Raw genomic sequence first — 22,734 nt, forward strand, 5'->3', positions numbered from 1 at the left:
TTTTTTTTAGTAAAATGACATTGACAACAGAAGCTAATATTTATTTCTTAATTAGTTGGCTATATTGCTTTTAAAGTGATATACACCTGTAGGGATCTGTGGCCTGATGTAACAGAGACATTCATAGCAAGAATCTACTACCTGGGTCATCTTAGAAAAACAGGTGTTTGGCACTCCTAGCCTCCTCCACACCATGTGCCCTGAACAGAGACATGCGTGGTTCCAACATCCTGATTGATAACTCCTGCCCCAGCCTACTTCCCCGTAGAGCTATCAATACCTGCCTGTATCTTAAAGGTTCATCACATGGTCTGGAGCCACGCAAAAACAAGAAGTCTTATGGTTAGTCCGGCCCTCTCAGTTCTAGCCACCACTTTTGTGGAGATGTCTGACAAAGTTTTCACGTTCCGGCTTGCCTGCCATCAAAGTGTATGTGTAGGTGAAACCAATACCTTAGTTTCAAGAGGTAGTCTCTTCCTGAAGAACTTTGAAATTTGAAGTTATTAGGATGTCAATAACTTTGGGTGATTTTCTTGCTTAAACATATAGGGGATATTTACGGGACAGATTTAAAGAGAATAATTAATTTGTCCGCCTAAGAACAGAGTAGTAATGGGAGTGGGGTAGAATAAATTACCAGAATATCACAAAGGAAAGATCTTGGAAATACTGCATAAACAGTAGCTTTCTAGTTTCCACCATTTAAAGGAGAAAATAAGAAACAGCTTTAATTTGTAGGCCATAGAATTAGAGACTGAAAAACATCACAGATGGAAGGTCTACTAAAGGTAGGCAGTAGAAACAAGTATAACTTAACCAAATGCTCAGTCCAGTTTTCTGAACTAAGGCGAACAAGAAGTGTTTTAAAAAAATCTATTTTTTTATGCAGTAGGAAGTCTGTAGAACAATTATTTAAAATTGTGAATTTAGCTGAATCAGTTCAATGCTGAATACTTAAAAAATGTTAATATCTTTATACATTCAATATCTCTGTTGATGATGCAGTCATTACCTATAAAACAACTTTTAAAAGTCTCAGCAATCACACAGTTGCATCTCAAGCTAGGGTAGAGGAAAATCGGTCAATCCAATTAATTTTTAGATATTTTATTATAAAATTTATTAAACCTACACTTAATAATCTAAATTAATATACCAGCAGCATGTTTTGGTGCTTTAAATTTAAAGACAATCAGATCCATGATCTGGTGAAAATCACTGGCAAAGTGCCTTGAACAAGAGCACGTTGAAGTGGTGAACCTGGCCTCAACAGCTGTAGACTGTCATGCAGGTGCAAAAGCATGTTTTCCTATTTAGTGCAATACCTAGTTCATTCAGAGTTGAGAAACTCCTTGGGAGCTGATAAAACAAGAACACGTGTTTTTGTTGTTTGGTCTATAAAATTAAGTGTGAAAAGCTGAGATCTTCTAATTTTAATGTCTTGTAACATGGTGTAATCACAACCCATGCATTTCTAAGCTATCTATAAGAAAGGAGAAAGTTGTAAATGCAAAACAAATTTCTGGTTACAAAGCATATACTTTTATTTAATTGATATAATAATGTGTATTTGCTCTTTTTGCTGATGGTGTTTCCATTGCTATCTAAAAGAATCTTAAAACAAATGATGAGTATAACTTTTCTTATTTAGGATGTCGGAAATGCCATTCATCATTCTCTAACATTTAAATTTTAAAATTGATTAGGTGAGTAGTCAGTTAAAAATATGGAAACTATTTACTTCATAAAATATCTTTTAAAAGACAACTTAGGATGAAGAGGATGAATTAAGAATTGTTCTTGATTTTAATAGCTTTCAAGAATAATAGAAATATGTGGAGCAAGTATAAGATGCACTGATAATGATAGTTTTGCAATGATAATTCAATAGTGGTGACCTTTTTTTTTACGGGTAAGAAATTATGTCAGTTAAATAAAAATGAAGCAGTTGTCCTTGCCCTCCCACAATTTTCTCGAAGGAGCATACCCTCAATCTTCCCCCTGCAAAGCCTGCCAAATTGAATGGGTTTTGGAGGCTGATGAGAAGTGGGTACGCTATTGTAGTTTGAGAAGTGCCAGGGCCACAATAAACTGTCCCTCAAAATGAAGAGGATGAATTCAGTTGGAGTATTTCTACTGAGCAGAAGCTGCCACGCTTAGTCTTAAAAGACTAACTGATAGTCTTACATGTAGTTGATAGGGCCTGCTTATTTACTGAAACAAAGCTTAGACCTATGGAAGCAATTACTGGGGAATAAGTACAATAACAGTGAGGCAAATGGTATTGTAGGTGTTTTTTGTTTTGTTTTTTAATATTTTGAAACAGATCCAGCATTGTTCTGGATTTTTTTTCCATTAGGAGGTATTTTAGTGCTACTTTAACCATTGCAGGAAATGAGAGGCTGGAGACTGGTTTTAGTTTTTGAAGTGTTTAAAGTGAAAGACTATGGAAATGAGGTGGTATAATACTTGCAAAAGTTGAAATAGATAAAAAGTTAGAACTAACTTTGTAAACCCCAGTAATTAGTGGTCTTTGTTTTTGCCCTTATATACCCACTCAACAGAGAAAGAAAAAGCAGTAAGCAATCAGTAAGGCATTTTTTCTTCTGATAGAATAAAAAAGATTTTATTTCCTCAGATCAGCATGCAAGCTGTGATTTTAACAGAAACCATGCACTCATTGTTAAAGGAGATCCTCCTCAGTAGAAAATCTGACAAAAACTGAAAAAAATTCCTCTCAAATATAAGAATAGGGGCAAGAAAGTTGATCCATAGCCAAATTAGGGTAGAGTCTTAGAACATTATATCAGAAGCATTTCACTTTTCTTGTGTGGGTCGACACCACAGACAATCACAGAGACTGTGTTAAGCAATTTAGTTCTTGAACACCAGTTAGAAGTAAGATTTGGGTAGATGAGTTTCAGCAACAAAACTGATGAAGCGTAAGCCTCATGGATTTATAATCATTGACCCAGAGAGTATTGATTCACAGTAAGTGGGGTGTACAGATTTGTAAGAAAGGTAATTGAATTGGTGACAGACCTTTGTGAGGTAGGTTTAGAAACAGTGAAGAATAAAAGTGCTTATAGAAAAGATGAAGAAAATAGAAAAAAATGGACTATTATGTAATTAATGATGGAAAAACTTATTTTTCTTCTTCCAGATTATTATATCATATATGAATCTGAGAACAAAAATGCAAATATCCATTCTTTGAAATTAGCTTGTAACCATGATGCTGTAGTAGAGAGTGATAACTGCTTTTTTTAAATAAATACTTCTACCAGAAGAAAATTTCCAGTATGCCAAAGGTCTAGCACTCTAGGAAGTTACAGGGGAAGGCTGGGCTATATGAAAAGAAAAAAAAAAAAATCTAGTAACTGTATGTGGTTTCTACACCTCCAGAGTTAGGAAATTTTGGGAATGTCGTCTGTAAAGAATCAGTTGATTGGAAACAATTTTATTGGAGACAAACTTTGCAGTGGTGTGGGCTGGATGTAGCTTCTGACTGAAGAACTGTTTGCTGGCCTAACTCAACTCATTTAGTACTTGCTCTGTTCCAGTTATAGTTATGAATTTAGGAATATATTTGGCTTCTGAAGTTTCCAAACCGATTTAAGGACCATTGATTCAGATGATCATTTGGATTGGTATATGGAGAGTTATATGATGATATGATATTGGCTCTTTTCATTGTTTCCATATGCTTTTGCAGTTATCCAGTTTCTTCACAGTATTGCTTTCTAACTGTCTGAATATTGTAAATAATAGCACTGAGCTTTTGTGATAAGACTTGGACGTTTTGACAGATGTGCAGCCATTTTTGTAAGCTAGGTGACCTCATGTGCCTGAACTAGATTTTAAATGGTATAAATAATATTGTTTGTGGCTATTATACACATTTCTGTGCTATACCTGCCCATTTTTCCAGATGCAGATTTGTGCAAACATTGAAGTTGCCTAGAAATAGAAACATGTCGTAAATGATTCCACCACAGAACTCTTCGTCTTGTGCTTTTGTCCATTTTTCCCTGTATAAAATTTGTGCACAAAAAAAAGGCTCCTACTAACATTCTAAGCTCAGGCACTTAAGTTATAAAATGCCAAATTATAGTGCAGTCTTAAAGTATTTCAGGAGCTCTCAACCTGCATTTTGCCGGGATAACTCATCTGGTCTGAAATGTGCCTTCCTCGCCCCGGTCCTCCCTCCCAGGGCGCAGGCTGAGGGCTGGGTGAGCTGCTGGGGCCCAGCAGTCTCATGCACCCACRTTCCTCCCTCCCTACTACGTGGTAGCTGGAAAGATGCTGCTGGTGGTGGCTTCATTTGCCTTTCAGCCTCCTCCCTCTGGCCTGGTTTAGAGTTTCTGGAGTAAAAGGAGCAGCAGAGAGAACGGGTGTCATTGCCTCTGGCAGCAGTGCGCTGCCTCCTGAAGGTCTTCAGCAAAAAAAGACTCCAGCATGAAACTGGTGCCACTGGAACTTATGGCTCATTACTGTAATTAATTAGAAGGTTGTGAATAGACTGAAGGATGTGTGTGTTGTCCTCATGGCTGTTTTGGTTCAGCTGCCGCTGTTTTGTTGGGCAAGGATTTCAATCTCAATATTATCAATAAACCGCGTGTTTAGTTGCTGTGCTGTGAAGGAGAGGAAGATCTACTTTTATCCAGCCTCTGCCCCCCAACCTGTTTGCTTGAGTGGCCAGCACAGACCATAAAACTCCTTCCTGCTGAATTCAAATTTGGTTTTGTTTTTTAGTTGGTTATATACCAGACTGACTGTTTTGAATACAGATATATTTTCCTTTGGATATTCTGACAGTGCCCAAAAGTGTTGTGTGATTTTGGGAGCAGTTGTGTTTCTATAAGTTCCTGCTTCTTTGATAAAGGAGAACTGAATCTTTTGAGGAGCTTGATGGGCTTCTCTTTGAATGTACTTCCAATCAGGCATACAATATGTAATGCATTTAGAATATTTTCATTTTGTACTTGAAATCAAACTGATATTTTTCATCCAATTATTGCTGAAGATGCCTTTTTTTTTTTTTCTTTTGGTAAGTAGATAGATCATTAACAGAGAATGATAGGGGTTTTGTTTGGTTTTCCCTAACGTATAGAAAGCTTTCCAGGAACATGTGAAGAGCTGGACTGGATGTCTTTCAAGAAAATATGTATATTGAAAACAGACTTCTTTGTATGTGATTCCCTTTCTTTGGGACAGCTAAAGTTTGAACACTTTGCCCATGTGTCATATTTCTAATGTACTTACCATCATATACTGTACGGTTGCTGGGTCAGGCTCAGCTACTGGAAGAATGTGTGTTTCCTGCCAAGTAATTTTTCAACAGAAACTACTGGGTATCAGTCAAGGTTTCACTGTTTAGGGAAGCTATTCTTGGGAAAATGTTTTTTGTTTTTTTTGGGGGGGGGGTGTTTGTTTGGCTTTAGGTTTTGGGTTTTGGTTTTAGGTGTGGGGTTTTATTTTGGTTTGGTTTGGTTTTTTTGGTAACAGCAGAAAACAGTGGGTGTCCCAAGATGCTATCTTAGACATTCAAATCAAATGCGAGACAAAAGAAACTGAACTTGTCTTTCCTTTCTTCTCATCCTCCACTCCCTTCATCAAAGTAACAAAAGATGTTCTTGACATTTACAACTGAATGAAAATATTTAAAAAACGGATTTCAGCAAAAGAAAATTTTACCATTTTGCTGGTAAAAAAAAAAAGCGTTGGCTATTTCTATCAGCTGAATATCTGTAGATTCCGGTTACACGTATCTAGATAAGATTAGATATAATATCTTCTTCTCCTCCTTACAGGCATCTAAGGACAGCATATACTGTTGGTAACATGAAAGAATTATGCTTGGTATGATTGATGGTTAAAAACCTTATTGCATTACCTGAAGACAAAGCATTTTGTTTTGTATTGTAGTTTTTTCCCAAGATTTCAATTTGTGTAGCAGCATCCCATCCAGTCTCTATCTCAGGTGGAAAGAAGCTGAAAATGTTTACATGTTTGCAATTAATAACATGGTCTTAACTTTTCCTCTGGAATTAGTTGTTTTATTTTATTTTAAGTCTTGTTGTTAAATTCTTTAGAAATAACCATCTCATTCTGAAGTTCTAATTAAAACTTTTTTGCCAAGCATAAGCATTTTTTCTCAAGAGTTGTAATATGTTTTGTGATCAAATTTGGATGAGGCTTTTTCTGCTTATTATGGACAAATGACTTGTCATGTTTTTGTGTTACTTATACTATTGTACAGTTTACAGTAAACAAAAACAAAATAAACATACAGTAAACAAAATGCAAATATGCAGAGTATATGGTGGGTAAACTCAAGTCTTACAGTGATAGAAAAAGTACAGGTTGTTTCCCATAGATTATCTTCCCTGAACAGTGTGTTCCCGTTTGAATACAGAATAGATTAAATGTGTCATAGAGGCTTTTTTTTTTTTTTTTTGAGTATCATACATAAGCTAACAATGAAATACTACATTTAAATGTTATTAAAATAAAGGGATCAGCTTGTCTATCTCCTTCTGTTTGTGGCTTTGCTGAGGATGAACCAAGTCGCTCAAAAAATATACCTGTTATGCATTAGAAAACACAAATGTTTGACATAATTTATTCTGTGTATCACTTTATTGTAATGCCTGACATGGAGGGGGAAAAGATCACAGTACAAAGGAATAAATGGTATCTGGCATAAGATCAATCAGATCTGTATCATAGATTACAAGCAAGTTTCTTCTTTGCTAAAGTATAGACATAGCCCTTGTTAAAAACGTTTATTTGCTCATGCCTTTAGGTAAAGGGAATAGCCATAGAAGCCTTAAATGCGTCAAACCTAAAACATTTTAGAAAAAATGTCTCGGCATAATCTCTCTTAGCGAGAATGCTGTATTACTTAGGTTGATGTCAGGCACTGAACAACTAAATTAAACCCATATGCCAATACCACAGAGAGGGCTGTCCTGCAAAAGCCTATCTTGGCATTCCTCTCAGCCCAGGAAACAGAAAGTGGAGTAGCCATGTCTCTGTTGGGTTCAGTGTCCCTCTGAGCCAGCACAGGCATGTCCTCAACCTGAGCTTTCATCAGATCCTGCTAATAGTTCCCTACACGCTTGAGAGAACATATCTATTAACAGTGCTGACTATCAAGAAGGCAAAACCATTTATGGCTTAGGTGTTATTCTGGAGGTATGCCAGGGCATTTCTGCTTAACCAGTATGTACCTGGCCAACGTTCTCTGCTGTCTGAAAAGCCTTAAGCTGATTGGCATGTGACAGAGTGCGTGGATAGGAGAAAACAGACCAGACAGATGGCAGGCAGAGACCAAGCATTAGGCTAGGAAAGAACACAGGCAAAAATATTCTGTATTCCAGCAAACTGCTACATGCAGAAATAAGCCCAAATCTGATTTAAAAAAAAAAAGAGAGAGAGAAACTGTTTGTGTGTATGTGTTTATCACTGAGCACTGATTTTGTGTCACTGTCAGAACTGTGACTGTTGCACAGACTCTGTCCAATCAGTGTGTGAATATTTGAGACAGTGCAGGAAGTTTTCACTGTTGTTTTATAGTCTGTTCTAATATTTGTAGGAAAAAACATTTTATAAAACATGTAATTACATGCTAAATCATGAGTAGCTTTTCAGTATTAAAATAAATTTTAAAAGAAGTGATAAAGTTACGAAATCAGATACCTTCTACATAAATCGTTGCAGAATACAGTATCTTTCTCTTTCGAATGTATGTGAAAGATATGTTGTGCATTATTAATACAGCAGAACTTTAAATTTTAAACACTTAAGTATTTGCATATGGCTATATCTGACTGAAGAGTAACTGATACTGAGTTTCTTGAGCTGTTTAGGGAGAGAAAGAAATGTGAGACAGCAGAGGGCAAGCCATAAAACAAACGCTTTTAAAAGACTTTTAACAAAGATTTAATGCATACTTGATATTATGGGCACTTATGCTCTTGGGAGATGGACCATCTTAACTGAAGAATCCATAAAAATAGGCCACTTAAATTGCTACAGGGTGGCTAGTGCAGAATCCAGTAAAAGAAGGCCTCTTCTCTTTTCAGATCAAGGAGACTTCTGGATCCAATCTAGGATTAAAAACAAAACACAAATGCATGCACATGGAGACACAGACACGCGCAAACACACACAGAAGCTGGGGAATCACAGCCTGCTATATAGAAAGGGGTTACACTACTTTGAAAAAATACGCATAGAACAGGTCTTATTTACATCTGAATTAAAGGAAATCAGCCTTTTTTCTTCTGTCTGTGTGAGGCTGCTGGAAACTGGGGCTGTTTCCTTGTGACTTCTTAAAAAAGCAAGTAACCTCAAATTCTAAAGATTGAAATTATTTAAATACAGTGATTGTGCAATCAAGAAGTTCTTATCAAAATCTTGGGTGAGGCACTTGTTAAAGCATTACTTCCAATGCAAATGCCTTGAAAGCCTTAAACCTGCAGCCGCAATCCTCCTTGGATGTTTCAGTTGAACCTTGTCTCAAGTGCTGTTTATTTTTCTAGTTCTAGAATTGCATTGCCTTGGTAGTTTCTCTCCATGAAGTATCCTGACATCTGTGCAGTCCTTGTGTTTTCAGATTGCCCCTGTAATCATTCGTTTGCTATACAAAGTAGGCAGGCAGTGCTAGAAAACATTTAAAATTTAATTTTAACAAATTTTAAACCAACTGTTGGACTGCTAGTTCTTAGGGAGAAATGTGGTACATTGTGCTCCAGTTGGTTTAAATACGCACACCATTTGACCAGTAGTCATCGTCCTCTTGCCATCTCTGCACAATGTAAGAAACGGTCTTCAAGTTTACATGAATCACTCATAATTTATAACTGATCATTGTAATAAATTTTCCTTGAGATTGTAAAGTCATACATTCCCCTTTGAAAATTCAGTAAATGAAGAGGAGGGTTCTTTCTTGATGTTGAAATACATCCTTGGTTAATAGCTTTTGTTTTGTGTTTTGGATGCTTTAGTTCTTGACTCTTCAGAGATTTTCATCATTTAACAGAAAAATATCATTTTAAATCTGTGAACTTTTAAAAAGGATAGCCCATGATTTCCTTTAAGTCATTTTAGTTTGCGAGCAACAAATTCCTGTCTGTTCAAAATGCTGTTCTGAATAATGGTTGTGAGTAATAGTACATCAGAATATACTTTTTATGTCTTTTTAGCTAGTGATAAAATTGGCAATAAATAAGGCAATCATTGTTTGGTCATAGTCTCCATATCCAAGAAGTTTAGACAAATCTAGACAGTTTTTGTTAATTCCGCATTATATCTCTGTGTTATCAACCAAAAATTATTCTTTCCCACTAAATAAAATTTAAACTTCATTGATTGCTATATGAAAAATATTTTTATGGCTTCATAATTTCTGGCATGGCTTCATTGCAAGATTAAGTATTTTGACCATTATTGACTTTTAGAGGTTTGGTTATCTCTGTCCCAGTGGCCTTATTACTGGAGCACTTCTGTTGACAAAGAGCTGATGCAACAAGCTGATGTTGTCTGGATTGTAAATATAATTTTTTGCCTTTTCGAAGTTACAGTTAAAGCTTTTTTTTTAAAGCTTAAAAAAAGAATGTAACTCAAAATCTAATTCCATATCCGCAAGCCACTAAAATATCTAACAGTACATTAGAAAAACTTGGAATATCTGATTTCATGTGAAAGACAATACAGAAAACCTTAATTGTATTTTCTCTGTATTTGTCATCTACTTTCTAATGTGCATGATTTTTTTTTTAATATTAGACAGTGATTATTTGAATTTTTTTTTTTCCAGTGGAGTATACAGCCTTCATTAGTAATTCTGTATTTATATATTACTGGTTCCACTCTTGTGGAACAAGGTTGAGACACTTACTGTCATAACACATCCCAAATTAACTTTGATTATAGCTCGCTCTTGTCCAGAGTTTTTCAGGATTTATTGTTAGGATAATTTGGCAGAGGATGTTTAAAAATAATAGAACCTTTTAAATTTTTGAAGCTTTTATGTAGCTTTTATATATGTATATGTAGCTTTTATGTTATTTTAATATTGTTCCCCAAAAAAGTAAAGGTGCATTTAAAGTTAGGTTTTAAGTTCAATGAAAGTTGTGTTTGGTTGCATGGATTAATTTAACAGTGAACCTCTGGCAGTTTTATGGAAGTCTTTGTAAACATTACAGGGTGCACAAGGGCTTCTTGTTGTATAAGCTTAAAAAAAGCCCAAGTCTTGTTTCATAAGCACTGAGCAGTAGAAACATGTTTTCTGGGTGACAAAGTGCTGTGGTGAGGAACCCGGGAGCTTTTGGTGACGAATGTGTCTGTTTGTCTGTAATTTGTAAAATAAGCTTTCTGAATAAAGTATGAACTTTATAATTGTATAACCCACAGAGTTATACATGGAGTTGCTGTTACCTTTACGAAGCTTTCCTCTTGTTTCCTGAGTAAATAACATAGGCAAGCCCAGTTCAGTTTGGGCCATATACCTGCTACATTCTTAGGAGCCATAGTAATAATGAAATGAGATAGCAGGAGCATTTTCACTACAGATACATTTTTAATTCTTATCCCCCATGGTCTCCAAACACCTTTTCCCAGGGAAATTCGCTATGTCAAATCTCTTTGCAGGCAGCCGAACAATTCCAAGTGTGCCTTTGTGTAGTCTGGCACTTAGGTGCCTGACAGGTAAGTCAAGACCACCCAGGCAGTCCCAAAACTGGTATCCACACTCCAGCGCTTAAAAGGTGTGTAGGTTGTATAAGTAAAGACAGATGCCCAAAGTCAGCCTTTGGTAAAACCTGCATTATTTGTTAATTTTTAAAACCTATGTTAATGTCATACTGATGTACTGTTTCAGTTTCATATGTGTTTTTTGCAAGGCCTTCCTTCTACCTTTCTTGAGAATACATTTAATTTTTGGTGTACTCCTAGTACACTTTTGTCAAATGGGAGGTTAGAATGGAAGGTGTTCAGCTATATGTTTGGGAATTTCCTGAGCCCAGTAAGCAGAGCAATAACGGGGGAAATTTGTATTGGTGTTGACATTTGGTGAGGAAAGAATAGGGTTTGTTCTTTAAGGATCGATAGGTTTTTATTCATCTTGGTTGCTCATTTGCATCTTATTTACCATGTCTGCTATTTGTGTTTTGTGAGTGTGAGATACTTGCCACTGGAGCTCTCAAGGGGAAGCTTCCTGTTTATGGTAGCTGCTAGTATACAGTTAACTCCTAAGCCTAAGCAAAGGGTGAAGAGTGGCCGCAGGAGAAGGCTGAAAGGCAAGACAGCCAGTCACCAAAAGGAGAAGATGGATTAAATGAGTAATTGGGGGAGGGTTAATACTTTTTCTCCTGTAACGGGTAAATGATGATGTTGAGTGAATCAGCACTGGAAGTGGACCAGAACAGGGGAAAGTATACGGATGGATATAGAAGTTTGGTATTTTCACCACTTTTCAGTATGTTAAAATTAATTTGTGTGAAGTATTGTGTGGCAAAGTTTATGAAAGAACTGTAACCAATAGTCAGATGATGAAGCTTGATGTTTTTATGATATAAAGGAGGAGAACGTTAAGGAGGCTAAATTGCTAAAGATTTTCTGACATCTGCCAAATAAACCTAGCTGTAGGGCATATGGCTGGCAGGAGAATTACTGGAAGAAGCATGGAGCTAAGGGAGCAGCTAGAATATAAGAGCAGTAGAACAGTGAGATTGACTTGGTTATAAAACATTCAGAGGCAATGGGCAGGAACAGAGGCAGGGCAAGGAAAATGACAATACCTGGCTAGGCAGAGCATGGAGAGGTCAGGCTGATGTGTGCAATTTTGAGAAGGAACCTTCATACCTAAGAAGAAATTGAAGAAAAAAGGTCTGAGAATCACAAAAACATCTTGAAAAGGTAGCCCTAAGTGTTTGGAGTTTCCTTATTAGGCAAGACTGAAAAGCACTTTTCCGTTCATTCTCCTCTATGAATCTGTCTGTTGGGAATTAAGATGCAAGATGAGTAGTACATGCTGGACCATGGCAAGAGTGGGAAAGACTGAAATGTATGACAGTACCGATTTTCCTGTGCTATAAATCAAGTTAACCTGTGGTAAGTTTGGGAAAAATCTTTAAGAAGTGGGGCATTTTAGAGTTGCTAGAGAAGGAGGGCAAAAGCGAGACAAGATAATGCCACAGTCAGCATGTTGCTCAGGATTAGGTGACAGAGAAACACTGTGGTTTATGGCAGTTGGGAGCATTCAGGTAAAAAGGAGCCTTCAGTTGATGGTTGCACTGGAGCTCCAGAGCTACTAACTGGGGATTGACTGTGGCAGGCTGACAAGATCCTCTAGACTGAGAAGTGAGAGAAGATTAGGAAAGACTTGTCTAATCTTCCTGCCTACAAACCAAAGAGGGACATCAAGTGTACCAGGATACATCAAAGAGCATGASGGAATAGAGGAGGCCAAGAAGGGGCAGAGAGGAGTATTGGTAAGTGCGCAGTAAGTAGTCAGGTAGTAAAGTAGTAAAAACTAATGTGTTTTACCAGGGTTGTGGTCCCTGGGAAGCAGCTGGATGTCCGGTTAGCAGTGGAAGAAGCCTCGAAAACAAAATAGACAAGCTAAAAGTACTGGCTCAGTATGTGAAAGCAACTGTTGCAAAGATGAAAGAAATAATGGTGGAACAATTGTGACTGGAACATTAAAAGTGAAAATGCGCTTGTCAGAAAAGATAGGTAAAGGGAGAAGTGTTGCGTTGACATTGTGTATTGATGATATGAAAAACTGGGAAGAAGTAAAAAGAAATAGCATGGAAAAAATGCTATGTATGGATCATGACTGCTTTGAGGGAGATGATTTACTGGGGCCAGCGATGTTAAATTTGGATATGGACAGACCTATCTTCAGTGTTACTGAGGGGAGAGATCCTGGTGGAATTAAATAGTTGCCAGACAAACAAAACTGTGATTCTGTTTTCAAGATGTTTTTGATAAATAGTGAATATTTTGATCTCTTGAAAAGAGAAGGCTTGGTTTGATTTTTTTGTTTGTTTGTTTGGATTTTTTTCCCTAAATAAGCTTGGATCAGGAGATCCTTCAGATGAAGTGGAAGGAAAAAATGCTTGTGTGTGGTTGCGGTTTTACATACCGGGGGGCAATTTTTTGAGAAACTAAGTAAACAATTTAATCTGGAATAAAGAGATTAAGAATAGAAAGGATATGAAGATGATTTACCATTTATTTATCTCATGCAAAAAGCTAACTAAAAATTACATTTTAACAAAAGAGACAAAGCCCTGAGGGAAAGACATCAGACCTAATTGGATGAATAACAAATTTGAAAGGGCTATTGTAAGTACACAGAGAAATTAAATAGGATTATGTTGCAAAGAAAACTCCATCTCAGAGACCAGAAACTATAGGAATATAGCAGTATTTTCCAAAACTAAGTATAGAGGTAAGATTTGTCTAAGAAGAAAAAGCTGAAACTCCTTCAGCTCTAGAAAAAGAATAAAAAATCATAAAGAGATTAAAATTGAGGTAGGCTTAAAATGAAAGTTAGTATTTTACCATCAAGACCATCGTGATGTTACATTTGATGTTGAACACAGAGGCAAAGCAGGGAAGTGCAACGGGAATGAATGTATGGAAAAGATATCCGAGGTGAAACAAGGAAACAACCCTTAACAAACTTCATGTACTCAATTCATGGATAATTACTAGCGGAGTGTGATTTATGATTGACTAGTAAAGTGGACAAAGCTCTAATGTGATCTTTTTTGAAGTAACATGCTATACTTATCCCAAACACAGGTTACCTACTGTGCTTTTGTAGTTTCTTACCAAAGTCTACGGTATAAGATGGGGATTTTTGTTTCTAGAGCTGTCTTTTCCTGTTTTCATCTGACTATACTGTAGTCTTTGCTTGTGATGTAAAATTCCATCACAGTCATCTACATAGTTGTTGTTTCCAGACTGGATTTGTGTATCTCTGTACTGTTAGTTTTGACTTAGTAACTTGGTATCTACGGCAGCTCAAGCCTTGGGAAAGGGTATGTTACAGGGTTGGGGCTTTTGATCCATTGAGCTTAGTAGTATTTAAATGCTGCATATACAAGAAATTGTGTATCACTTAGAGCTGTGAATTTTAGTTGGCTTGTGCCGTAGTTCTATTTAGGAACTTCTGAGTCAGGAATTTGAGAGTCTGCTTAAGCAAATACACATCTTTTGACTATGTTGCAAAGATTCTGTATTTATACAGATTTTTTTTCCTGAGACAGTATTTATGCTGAAGATTATTAATGTGAAAGAATGTTCATTTGGTAGTGTTGTCTTTTCCATTTTATTGGTTTATAGTCTGTGTTTAGTCATTAGCTGTGGAATAAGGTTAGGATTCTGATTATCCGCCCCTTATACAACCTAATTCTTTTTTCTTCGAGTGTTATTCAGAAACATAGAATTCAGCAATCTTCTAATAGCTTACTTTCCACACATCACTAGTATGCAGAACCATCAGAGCTTCCTGTTTTTTCAACATACGAGAGAGTGCATGAACCATGGATTTTAATAACTTTTAAGTTCATCAGCATTTTTTTTTTTTCAGGGAATGTCTAACATTCTAATGTTCTGCCTACATTTTTACTTTTTATTGGAACTGTGAAAGAGTACAGTATTTACTTTAGGAGAGGGGAGAATTCAGCTTGATAAAAGTCATATTCTCCATGTCACTTACATTAGGCTTTTCTACATAAGAGGGGTAGAAAGTAGATATGGCTACAAACTTTCCAATAAAATACTTTGCTTTTGAAAAACTGTTTTCTTTAAATTCCAGTTTTTCTTTTTGAACAGGGGAAATAAAAAAAATTAAAACAAGGATAAAACATTTTGATTGAGTTAAAACATTTTCTGTCTTCCATGTTTTATTCTCCCAAAAAACTTATTTTACAGGAAACATTTAGGATTTTCTGGCTTTGTTCAGGCTTAGGGCAATTATTTTTCAAAATTTCCCACTGTAATTTACTATCTTGTCTAGTCTTGTAAAATTATTACCTGAGGAATTAAACAATTTTTCATTTAATTTTTGTTGTAATAGAATATAGAAAAATGTGCTTCTGCATAGTGTTAGAACAGTTCAGCAGTACTAAAACAGAATATGATTTGTTTTATAGTTTATAATCAAGTAAACTCTTTAATTAATATTATTTTAAAGATGTTATTTGAATCTGACACCTTTTGGATTGTTCACAACTGTATAAAGGAATGTGATTTTATTAGTCTGTCCCTTTCTTTCCTATAAATACACCTCGGCCATTTCTTGGGGTAGGTTTCTGGATAATCTCTGGGAACAGGTCTCTGGAGATAATTTTCTAAGAGAATGTGAATAAGATTAAAAATTTTAAGTATTAATATTTAATATTAGGAGGCTGAGCATGGATTTAAAAGCTTAAATTATTGTTACCTGTTGTGATTTTTTTCTTATTAAAAGAATGAAGCACCCAACAGATCCCATTTAAAGTCAATGGCAGTTATAAATTGCTTGGCAGTTTAAATCACATAACTGAATTTTAATTTTACACAAATACTATTTACTTTCATGATGCAAATTAGGTAGGTAGCCAATAGTTGCATTTAGAGAGAGAGACAGAGAGAAAGAGAGGGATCGTATCCAACTTTTCGTTTGGAAATCTTTGTATTTTCTGCATTCATCTTCCATGCTGAGAAAATTCTGGGAATATTCCTAGCTCTTTCTATAAATCTTTGACTGAATTATATGTGAGACTTGGACAGATTAATTATATGAAGGCAAGTAATTTAATGTTTCCTAATTTGTATCTCTGGCCTTACATTTATTTACATTTTATATGTGCAGTTTTATTGACGACTAGTATTTGAAAGAGTTTCTTCCTTATTTTCTGACTGACTTTCTGGGTGTAGCTACCTTTATTACTTTATTTCTCCTGCTGTTAAATTTCAATTTAATTAATTTGATAGTGGATTTACAGAGCAAAAATTATTGCTCCACTTTTACTATGCAAAAGTTGTTACTCTCTTTCACAGGGTTTCAGAATAGTTCAGCAGTTTCAGAACATCCACAGTTCTCCCAAAACAAAAAAAGGCCTGAATTGACTTGTCATAACAATTTATTCTATATTAGAACTGTGTTTCTCAAAGCATGACTCAGAGCGTTGTATGTCTTTTCTCTTATTTTTTTATAAGAAATTTCATATTTAAAGCACATCAGTGTTATCTTTGTCAGGAAAAGCTAGCAAAAGAATTGAAATGCATTAGACAAATGACTTCATTTGACACATTTTTACTCTTCAATCTTCTCTTAAGAGCATTTCTTTCTGATGCTGGTTTGGATTTTAAATTTGGTTCTTAGTCCTGTTTTGTGCACATAGAAGTTTGAATATCTTCAAAGCTTTTTTATTTATTATTAATTGTAATAAAGCATTTTTACATAAATGTTTGTTAAATTTTCTTACAGTGGGGTATTGTCATCTTAATAAAAAAACCTGTATCATATTATGGTATAAGCTTGCTGTCATGTCATGTTATCTTTAATATAATTTCTGTGTTATGTCATGAATACCTGAGTCCTGAACATTTTGAATTTTTTTCACTAAATCAGAACACACTTTGCATTTACAGGCACTTGCAGACCAATTTGAAGATACAAATACTTTAGTATCGGAGCGCATGAAGATTTTCTACTGTTGTCAGGTGCCGCCACGTTGGGCCATACAGGTGTGAAGCAACCCCATATGAAACTTGGTTTGAGTCTGTTTCTCACTACTTTTGTTACTGTATGACTCCAAAGTTGAGATGGTACAATATGGTCTTGCATTGAAACACTGTAGAAATAAAGACATAGCCTAACACCACAATAGCTTTTCTGGAAAGAAATCAGATTCTACAGACTGTTTGGCTTTCAGAAGTCTTGTTCTGTCATACACAGAAATAATTGCTTGTAGCGCAGTTGTTCTTTATTTTCCTTTTTCCTTCATTTAAAAATGAACAAAATCTTTCAAACTTCCAACATGCCTCCTGTAAAAATAATCCTGCCACTCTCTTACTGTTTATTACTGTTTTACTTTTATTACTTGCATTTTTCTCCATCTTTTAATGAGCATTCACTTTGAGCTGCTTTCGGGAAGTGTATCAAGGTCAAAGCAACCATGTCCAGGAGTCAAAGGTACATTAAAGAACTCCTGGAGCTGAGACATTTTTTATTTCCTAGACACATGCCTTTTCAATAGTGTAGACGAAATACTTTTTCCCAAACTATACTGTTTATCTTGAACATAAACTTTCTACAACAGAAATCTACACATTAGAGTCTTATCTGATGGTGGTGTATTTAACAACCAACTTAAGAAAACTGTCTATGTTAGATACTTCCAAAGGCATGCCTGTTGTTTACTTTTAATGTTATTTTATTCCTTTTTGATTTGTAAACTGAGTGCACCAATCATATTTTCTTCTAGCATTTTCAAATTATTCTGCACAATCTTTCAACAGGCATTTGCAATAAAACTAGCAAATGTGGTTTTCATTTCCAGTTGTCAGAGTGGCACTTTTCAATCCAAGCCAATTTTCCAAGCCAAAGATAGAAATGCTAAAATAGAGATTTATAATGGAAGATGGCTGCAGTCTTCTAGTTATAGTAATAAAGAGGCATTGCCTATATAAATTTTACCAAATGTGACTCTGAGTAAATTTAATAAAACAGAAATGTGATTTAATTCCAGATGCTGGAAAATATTTTTTTTTTCCTAAGCAATTAATATCAAGCTGACAAATAATTACTTTGGTACAGACTTTCACAGAGTTTATTACATATTTTTGTCAAAGAACTGTAGCCAACTCAAGTTTATGATTACTGCATCTATTTGTGTATGGTCACTCCTCACTCCTTGTAACAGAGCCTGAGCCCAAGCCTATAAAGAGCGCTCTGTGACATCTACGTGGAACTTCAGGGAATCCATTCAAGATCAGCAAAACCATTGGCAAGGTCCATTGTATGGCTATCAAAGCGTGATTAGGGGCCCTTTTATACAGTATGCTCCCATTTTTCTTGCAAACCAAATGGTGTATTTCTCACATGAAGAAATGATAAACTTATTTACCTTACAGTTGAAAAACTGTATGTGATTTTAATCTCCTCTTAAAAAGCAAACAGAGGACCAAGGACAACTTTTCAAAGTCATGAAAACATACCTTGTTTATGTTTAAATGGAAAGAATTACTCATTTATTTTTACAAGTATGCTGAAATAATAGACTGAATTTGAAATAACAAAGCGGCTGGCTTATCTGTGAGGAAAACTCAGCTAAGGAGATGAACGTGAGCTCAAATCCAGCACTGATTTGACTAAAAACTAACATCCTTTGGCAGTGACTGTTTGGGACAGTGGCTATTTACACTTGGTAGAGTGTACCTAGCAAAATCATATCAGAACCTTTCTCTTCATGTGTGTGTGATGTACCTCCCCAGGTACAAATTACTACAGCAAAGGATTGCTAGAAGAAACTAATGCCACCTTCAGCTTCTGTTTCCCACTCTCAGCTTTCCCAACATAGTGCTACAACTCCTATCCAGCCACACATGCCACGTACCTGATTTAAGGAGTGGCAGTTTGGCTCTGTCAATTCATCCTTCGCATGTTTGCTTACTTTGTATTCCATTGTAAACTAGTTCAAAAATAAGTTATTGGCATGAACTGGAGTCAAATCAGAACAATTATTGTTCCATTGATTTTTTTGGAGATATTTATGTATTTCTGAGGCTCCAACTTGAGATTTCAGTAGAATAATTTCATATTCTCTATGCATCTTGGTGATGTCAGAAGTGCCCTTAATATCTTTAAAAAAATGTAAAGAGTAGTATGTACCTAACTATTTTCAATTATCTGGAATTTATCTTTCCAGCGTCAGCTTGCAAGCTTACTCTTTGAGCTGGGATGCACCAGCTCAGCCTTACAGATATTTGAGGAGCTGGAAATGTGGGAAGATGTAGTAATCTGCTATGAAAGAGCAGGACAGCATGGAAAGGTAAGAGAAACTGGTTTTCACAGCTGAGATGATGAGTCTTGATATGGGATCTGAAATAGGAAGGACTGCCTGACTTGAGCTGTCAATTCACTTATGACATTCACTTCTGTAGGGCTACCATGAGGAAAGTTCCTATAGGAAGAATGGGCACATGACAAACGAGTCTGTCATTACCTCTAGAATGCTAAAAAAGATCTGAGATCATGAGCAAATGAAAGAAGACTAAATAAAAAATAACTTGGAAGGCAAGAAGGTACTTAAAACTGCTACATTGAAAAAATTACTGAGAAAACTTCATGTCTAGATTCAGAGAGAAGATGGTGATAGTGATTCTTGAAAATATCTGAGSAAAATTAAGTTAGAAACTGTGGATGCACAGCAAGGTGTAGTGTGGGTGTTTCCAGAAGGCTGTAGCAGTCATGATGGGGAGATGCGGAGGTCGTGGGTAAGGACTCTGTCTGGAAGGGAATCTGTTTTCATTCCCACTTGATTTCAAACTGTTTAACTGTAGTTTCTATAAACACGTTCAACAGAACATCAGTGCTTGTTGTATTTAATTGCTTAATGTTAACATACTACTAAAATTACAGAATCAAACATTTGAGATAATTAGTGGCTTCTTGAGATTGAAAGGCTTTATCTGTTCTGTTCAGTCTATACTGATATTTTCCTCAAATTCTTCATCATTTCTTTAACACTACTGAAGCTACATGTGACTTGCTCCAGGCAAAAACAATTTAAAGCCATCATCTAATTCTATGTATAAATGACAGAATTGTTTAAAAATGCTGGTAGCAGACTGTAGCAGCCCTCCTATTGTTGGTTGTTTTGCTGTTACTACTAGAGCAATGAAAGGAGGATTTTAGAAAATGGTACCTGGAAACAATGCATATTCCTATGTAACTTCAGCTGTGTTTTCTTTCTGGTGCAATCTCCCAGGAATTTATTCTGTCAAACCTTGTATTCAGTATTTACATAGCTTTCATAAGTACTGACTTTTAGACAAAAGTATGTTCTTTTTTTTGTTGATATCTTAGTGTCATTAAATATATGAATGTATATATGCCTATATGAAGACCTAAGCACAAAGACTACGCTTATACTAAGTTAAATTTGCAGAACAGAGAGCTATAACTTCAATTAATAGAAAAAATGTAAAATTTCTCATTCTTGCATACTTTTTCTAATTATCATACACCAATGCCTAGATTCTGGTCATTATAAACTAACGGGTTTCACTGCCAAGCTCTGTGTCACATTATGCATGCCTTGGGGWTGGTATGCTAATATCAGAATCCTTTCAGTACAGTAGAGAAGTAGAGGTCAGTATTTTCCATTTCCTGGAAATGCATTCTCTCCTAGTTACATTCACAAACTGCCCTTAGGGAGTTATGAAAATGGCACTCAGAGAGTAGGACAGGATATCTGACACAGGAAACTGGTTAGAAATGCTTTCAGAATGAGTGTTTGTGCTATGCTTTGAAAAACAGAAAATGCTCTGTAAGTACTAAATAGCAGTAGTGCTGAAACAAAGTTAACTTCAGATCAAAAAAGTTGGAAAATTAGAAACATTTATCTGTTCGCGAAGGGGAGTGAATATTTGTGCTCCTTATCAGAAGGCTTTCAGAGTCTGAACTGTTTGTATACATCAGAAATGTTTTATTTTTTTTAAAGCATGGTAGTTCTTTTAGAAGTATATGAAAATCTACCAGTGCAATATGTTGTTCAGTGGATGTTGACCTCATTAAAGAACTTACTATGTATGTGCCTAAAAGAACAAACTATTTTAATAGTTTTGCATGTCTTCCACTGACAACCGCTTTTATATGGAAAAGAATAATTTAAAAACTGAAAAACCTAATAAAAAAGCCAGATATCAGAAAAAGCAATGATTCTGGTGTAATTTTGGTGGTGGAGTAATAATAGGTTCCTTCTATTTTTGAAATATGCGTTGTTAAAGAAACAGAACATGTAGATATGGCTATGCAAACCTCCATACTTGGAAAATACATACTTCTCTCAATTTTAACAGAGGGAATACAGCAGTATAAGTTTTGCTGAGTAACATGTCACTAATATTTAATAAATTTGTGGGGGGATCTTTTACTGTTATTAGATACGACTCTGTACTCATTTGCTTCATAAACTGAACATAATTAGTAGAAACTGTAAGCTGACATAAGAGTAACAGTGCTAAGCAGTGAGCAAAGCAGGGCACAGAACAAAAAGAGCATTATAAAACCTGAATGCACAGTATGTTGATAGTGTCTGTGTCCTTGTGATTCCAGTGTTATACTTTTTGTATTCCTCTAGCAGACTTGTTGAAAAGCAAACACTAATCTCCATGTGTATAGTGAAAACTGGTGTTGAAAAGTCAGATTCTCTACTGTGTCCCTCTCCCTTTTCCTTTAACTGTGACTGAGAGCCAGAGATCTTCAGAGAATTATTTACAACAGAGAGCTTTATCTGGTTTAAGGCATAAGATGTCTCTTAACCTCACCTGAAATAGAAAATATAATAAAAATGGCTCTACTTTGCTGTTCCCCTCCCCCCCAAAAAAATAAAGGGGGGAGGAAAAAAAAAGGAAGAATGACCTGGAGATAAGAATTTTCAGTTCTTCCAATTGAAATGAGGACTTTCTCCCTTGCAGGAGCTCTAGAGCACTGTAGCTGTTGACCGTTGCTGGATTCGTGAGAGCTGCCTTTTAGCATCAGCCTGGTATTCTGTCTTGTAACACTGTTTTCAGCTATATCCCTATCCCCATAATCCCCTTAGAGCAGGGAAAACAGCATGGTATGCAGTCTGGTTTTAGACTAACATACCCAGAAATTCCACAACATTATTTTTCATGTCATGACAAGATAAATTTATGAATGAAAATATCCACAAATTTCTCAGAACCTTTGAGCAAGGAAACACAATTGTAGTAAGAACTCAGAAACTTAGCTTTAAATTCAGGAAATTTCAGAAGCAAAGTCAAGTATAGTGCTGTACTGATTGGCATGTGAGATAGTTCAAGAACTTAATTGATTTCCACTACACTCTGAAAGCAGGTAAGCATTCTCTATATGTAGCTACAAAACTGAGAAGGAAGAGTCAATGACTTGCCCAAGGTCATGCATGAAATTATAGAGAAAGATGAAATTACAACTTAAGAGTTCTCCTTTTCCCTCACTACCTTTTTCCATGATCATCTGTTCTCCTTCTTCATGCTACTTCTCTGGTAGCCTAGGAAATCCTGTCCAAACAGAAAAGATGAAAGCATTTTAGGAAATTCTTTTAACTAGCAGAGGACTGAATTATTGTATAATAGAATCTGTAGATCATTTTAATATATGTAGATCATTTTAATATGTGAGGCTTGTATAGAGGCTCTTACGAAACAGGTGAAATAAAAGGCTGGGAACACATGGATGGGACAAGCAAGTGAAAGTTCAAGGTTGGGAAGCCAAATGCAGGAGGAACCTTAAAGTCGGTTTCTAAGAGTCTCTGTAGTGAGTATGAAAAAGTCACTTAAACTAGAACTTTTTTTAATGATTGTGGGTTTTTATGAAGCACTGCCTATTTAATTCCTGTATCAGCTGTAGTAGTCCAGAAAGCAAGATAACAGCTTCAATCTTTCTCATGCTTAAATCAGCTGTCTTATTAACAGAAGATTGATTTCCATCCATTT

At 35.7% G+C, this 22,734-nt stretch overlaps 1 protein-coding gene across 1 annotated transcript in view; it reads left to right on the forward strand.

Moving 5' to 3' along the window:
* The window catches only part of TTC27 (tetratricopeptide repeat domain 27), a 144,926-nt gene that overhangs the window by 87,279 nt on the left and 34,913 nt on the right, over positions 1 to 22,734 (forward strand). Inside the window, exons 11-12 of the mRNA XM_026081204.1 lie at positions 16,660 to 16,755; positions 18,939 to 19,061. Coding sequence (XP_025936989.1) covers positions 16,660 to 16,755; positions 18,939 to 19,061 — 219 coding nt within the window. The remainder of the gene's footprint in view (positions 1 to 16,659; positions 16,756 to 18,938; positions 19,062 to 22,734) is intronic.

Source organism: Apteryx rowi, unplaced genomic scaffold, assembly GCF_003343035.1.
Source record: "Apteryx rowi isolate R43461 unplaced genomic scaffold, aptRow1 scaffold_54, whole genome shotgun sequence".
Lineage (NCBI taxonomy): Eukaryota > Metazoa > Chordata > Aves > Apterygiformes > Apterygidae > Apteryx > Apteryx rowi.